The following is a 5,344-nucleotide window of genomic DNA, read 5'->3' as shown; positions in this document are numbered from 1 at the left end:
GAAGAAAACAGACAAAAAAAATAATTCAAGGGGCACCTAGGGGGGTTGGCATTAATGCCAACTTGTTTTTCGTCTAGTTTTTTTTTAGACCTGAATTTCATATTTTATAACCATCAATACAACATTATAATAATTTTAAACAATAAAAACAACATGAAATCATAACAAAATTATATTTCACATGAAATTATAAACATTAATTTACCATATATTATTTGAATTTCAATTGTTCATCAAGAAAACACGTAACATACAGGCTTAAATCAAGTTTGACCTGAATATGGATGGTTTTGTTATGAATTCTTTGTAACAAATGTTAATTTTCTAAATAAATTTAGCAATTTTCTTCTCTCTCTCCTTTGTGTCCAAGTTGAATCCTTTATAATGGCTTTGTCATGGGTTTTATTGTTCAATCACAGGTGTCTTCTCTGTTAAAGAATTTTTTTCATGCTGCAAAGATTTCTTCCTTACTGAAAGGCTGAGGGAAAAGAGAGAGATGATATTCTATCTTTTTGCCTGAGTTACATCAATGTCGGTATTTTAAAAAAATAGATTACTATTGTGGTATTTTTGTTTAGGCTTTGAGATGAGTGACATATATGTATACATGGTTTTAAAAAAGGGGTAAAAATTTCAATTTCCCTACTTTTTTTTTTGGAGTACTTCACTTGATTGGTTATATGTATACATTATTGAAATGTAGTTGTTGTCAATGTAACTTTGGAGGAGTACAATTAATGAAGCGTGTGCATGCATACTTGGTTTATTTAATTATTGGTTTCTCTTTGATGTATATAATTATTGTAGGCACTTTTTCTTATTTCATTATGGATTTATTGCACTTCATTTTAGTTGTGTTTTATTTATGTAATTGCTTTGCATATACTTGTTTGAGGCACCAATTTTTTTTTCATTTTATTTCGTTATGTAATCTCTTTGCATATACATACATATTTTTGGTAAATATACTATCATACAAGGTTGGATCCATGACCTCATAATATGCACTCATACAAGGTTACATGAATTAGATGATTTAGTAACTATTAAACATATATAGTGATTATGAGTCAAATTGTAAAATATATTAAATGAAAATGACTTTAGTGACTTGTATATCCTCAAGACAGCTTCATCGTACACTTCATCAGAAGTATGACCAACACAACATAAAAAAAACAAAATATTAACAAAGCATTAAATTAAAGTGAAAGTTTGTACAATATGATGATAATCCAAACCACTGCACAACTAAGTAACCAAGCCACTTGTCTGCATAAGAGCATCTATAAAACTTTGGATGAGTTTGTGCATGACAAGTGGCTTTGTTACAAAGAAGTTGGAAACTTGTTCCTTATAAGCCATTGTGATCCCATACTAGTGAGAACTTGAAAATAAACCATCAAGAAACTAATAAAAGAAAACATGGGCAAAACCCAAAAAAAAAGTTAAGCATGCAAATTATTTGAACATTAAATTACAATATAAGTCAATATAGAAACTAAACCATGATTAACTATTTTGCTAATGGGTTGACCCATTCTTGTGATGGCCTTGTTTCTAATAAGCCATTGTGATCCCATACTAGCAAGAACCTAAAAATAAACCATCAAGAAACCAATAGAAGAAAACATAGGCAAAACCGAAAAGAAAAGTTAAGCATGCAAATTATTTGAACATTAAATTACAATACCAGTTAATATAGAAACTAAACCATGATTAACTATTTCACTGGATGGGTTAACCCATGCCTGCGATGACCTCGTCCTATACTGTTACCTCATATGCAAGATATGCTATGACCTATTTCAAAATACATAAGAATGTAACAAATGACCCATTTGAGGGTGGGCCTCTAGACACATTTTTAACATATAACAAATAACTTTTTATACAAACTTTATTTTTCCTTTTTTTTTTTCAGTGTGGGCTTAGCCCTACCCTCACATAAGCCTAGGTCCGCCCTTGATCAACCACCTAGCGTTTCTTATCACATGGTACAAGTTAGTTGGATGTCGTTTTGAAGAATCTAGTCGTAGGCCTTTTGACAAAACTTTATCTTCTTCTAGTAGAGACATTCATTCAAATTTAATAACTCTTTTTGACATATCTATAAAAAACTATTTGTAGTTTTCTTTTTTTGTTATAAGTATTGATGATTTAAACTTATTATATTTAGTGTGTCATATTCTTATATTTATTAATGGTTTTAATATTTATAACAGTCGCATTCATCATATAGAATAGAAATACTCATTAATCCCGTTTGTTATCAATTGTACTATTTTAAAGTAAAAATTATAAACTTATTTGAGTTCTTAAATATGATATTTTATTTTTTTATCCCTATAATTGAGTATAAAGTTGTATATTTATTTGAATTTTTAAGTATAAAGAGACAATAAACAAACAATTAGTATTAACTCAAAATAGAACAATTTTGTGTTGATAAAATATTGTTTCATGTCAAAATGTCTTTCCATATGTTATTTTGTAAACAAATCATATTATTTCTTGACATTTGACAAAGTGTGTTACTTCATAACAAATCATGTCATTATATGTTGTGTTTTGATAGGATTTTGCTTTTACATAGTTTGGGTTAATTTGGGTTGGATCTGATCAACCTAAAAATATTTTGATTTAGCTTTGGGTTGAGAAATTTCAACACAATTCTATTTTAGGTTAAATTAGGGTTTAGAGTCTTTAAGTTGAAACCCAAATTGACATAATACGAAAACAATCTGATAACACAAATTATTATATCTAAATATGTGTCAAATTAATTTTTTTCATTTTAAGGATAAATTATATAGTAACTAATAATAAATATGATTTATTTTATGATGTTTTAGAGCTTATTAGACTTGTGATAGAAGGTCTAATAAACTGTTATAAAAACAGACTTTACAATGTATGAATGATAAATTACCCAATTAAAAATATCATTATTTTGGAAGGACATGAAAAAAGACGATCAGATTTACAACAATCAATATGATTCAAAATTGACTGTTAATCAATATTGGGGCATGTACTTTTAATTTCAAGTATTTGCTGCAGTCATGCCATTGTTTGCTTATTACCATTAATTATGTAATAAGCAAACAGTGGTATGACAACGACACATATAAGGCTATGTGAAACAAAATAAGATATCAATTAAGATCCCCTTTTGGGGGTTCAAGATTCAGATCAGGATTGCCATTGAGTACTCCATTCAGTTTATCATTATCTGCAGAAATAAAAAGGTTTCAGTGAATTGATGAATGATTTTTTTTTTTTCTGCTAATGTATTTTCATTTATATCAAGATGAGTGTGCTAGTATGACTAATCAATATTTTCTTGATCATAACAGGATAGAGGCAGTGGCTGAGGGAAAGAATTACAAGTTTTGACTCTTTTTCTTTTTCCTCTTTGATCATGAAGCTTTAATTAGGTTGGAGTTAGATTGCAGATCAGATGTGCCATCAAAATTCTTATGGATGCTTGCCTACAAAAGAGGCAACCAGCGGTGAAGAGGGCCTCTTGATAAATTCTTGTGGGTGTCGATTATACACTCAAATGCCATAATATAATTGTTTTTATTACGCTTGGTTTACATATATACATGAAAATTGCATAATAAGCAAACAAATGGTACAACGGCATCAAACACTTGTGTCCACTTTTTCATACAAGCCTCTGTGAAACAAAATAAGATATCAATTAAGATCCTCTTTCAGGTGTTTAAGATTCAGGTCAGGAAGTGCCACCTTCTTTTTTTCATTGACTCCATTTGGTTTATCGTCATCTGCAGAAACAAAAAAAAGGTTCCAGTGAATTGATGAATGAATATATAAGAGCATATATATAAAAAGATTTTGGAGATGCAGAAAAACCTGCATCAGTTCGGTCTGTGGGCTGTAGCGCCAAGGATTTTTGCAGTCTGATAGTAGTTGGAAACATCAATGTGTTGGTGAAGATTAAATCCTTCATCAAGCTATTGCGTATGGGTGAAAAACTGTACCTTTCCTTCCACGTTGGAACAAGCTCATGTACTGATGGAATCACAAGATTTTCCACTTTCAGAAAGCAAAGGGCCTGCAAATTAATTTCCATTACGAATTGTTCCAAGAAAAGAGAATAAAGATTAAACAAGTGATTAATAAATTTCTATTATTCTGAAAAAAACAAAAAACTTACAGATTCGAGGGCAGTAAGTAGTTTCTGCAGCATTCCTTGCCCCTGTACTTCTCACCGGTTCCAACAAATGGCATCTCAGCTAGCTTGTTTCCATGCACCCTATAGAATCATCATCAACCCAAAACTCATTACGTTAAATGGATATTCATGCTGCATTTGCACAAGCTTAAAATTAAATATATCAGAATAACAAGACAAAAATAAAACTTAAAATAATCAATATACCTTAAGGTTACGACTGATATAATTTCATCATTGTGTTCCAATACCGTAGTGAAAAAAGGTCCAAAATTCAACCGAATTAAATTAGACCTGAAAGACAGAATTTAAATAAATTTTTTCTTTAAATAAGAAGATTGGTTTCGAAAAAAATAATGCTTACCCAAGATTATAGATGACACTGTAGATGATATTTACGGAGGTCAACCGATCAATGTTGGGTAAAAAAATTGTGTCCATGATGGTCCATACTACTGCAATTTTGTAGTTGCATTCGACTATTTTGTGTGAATCATTACTACTCATAGACGTCGTCGATGCTTGCATCCATTGTAGGAGAGTCCAAGAATAATCATTATCTGGTTCATTTCTTACTCCCGCCATCTCTTTAAGCTTCGTATATATCTTACAAAGAGGAGGAAAAAGTTATATATAACACTTGCAAAGATTATTTTGAATGATCTTATAAATAATATAACAAAAGCAGAAATTGAAGAAGCACCTCTCCACAGATGCTGCTACAAAATGCAGTTGGACAATTAAGATCTATGCCTTTTTTTTCTAGAAGACAATCCGCGTGATCTGGAGCAGTATCAAAGCCACACATTTTAGAGCTTCAATAACCAATTAGAATAGTTGAAGAAAAATCAAAACTCTCATAGGTAATTCGTATCTTTTCCAAAATTATTTGATATCTCTTTATTAATTTGCTATGAGAAGTAAGTCTACAATATCATGGTGATATTATGGACTACAATTTGGACTCTTCAGGCAGAGGCATCCATGGCCATATGTTATATACACAACATAATTGACCAGAAAAGGAATCTAAAGATTAAAGCAAATACAGGTCACCTAATTCTCAATTTACATAAAATATAATTACATTTATAATCCTTTCTAGAAGAAAACAAAACAATTAAAATTACAGTTAGAAAG

General features: G+C 30.3%; 1 protein-coding gene across 1 annotated transcript; it reads right to left on the bottom strand.

Moving 5' to 3' along the window:
- Positions 1-3,573: 3,573 nt before the first annotated feature.
- LOC123210265 (increased DNA methylation 1-like) lies at positions 3,574-4,283 on the bottom strand. Its single transcript, XM_044628525.1, has 3 exons — positions 4,187-4,283; positions 3,883-4,084; positions 3,574-3,794 (listed from the first exon to the last, which is right to left on the bottom strand). Exons 1-3 carry the CDS (start codon positions 4,217-4,219, stop codon positions 3,706-3,708), a joined length of 324 nt encoding a protein of 107 aa, XP_044484460.1. The 5' UTR covers positions 4,220-4,283; the 3' UTR covers positions 3,574-3,705.
- Between the last annotated feature and the right edge of the window lie 1,061 nt (positions 4,284-5,344).

This window comes from Mangifera indica, chromosome 3, assembly GCF_011075055.1.
Source record: "Mangifera indica cultivar Alphonso chromosome 3, CATAS_Mindica_2.1, whole genome shotgun sequence".
NCBI lineage: Eukaryota > Viridiplantae > Streptophyta > Magnoliopsida > Sapindales > Anacardiaceae > Mangifera > Mangifera indica.
The sequence above is the reverse complement of the archived record's forward strand: the minus strand, read 5'-3'. Positions and strand labels throughout refer to the sequence as shown.

Coding starts and splice junctions, on each gene's coding strand:
- LOC123210265 (XM_044628525.1), bottom strand. CDS start 4,219: ATGCTGCAGAAACTACTTACTGCCCTCGAATCT. Junction 4,085..4,186: donor TACTTACTGCCCTCGAATCT/GTAAGTTTTTTG, acceptor ATTAATTTGCAG/GCCCTTTGCTTTCTGAAAGT. Junction 3,795..3,882: donor CACAGACCGAACTGATGCAG/GTTTTTCTGCAT, acceptor TTGTTTCTGCAG/ATGACGATAAACCAAATGGA.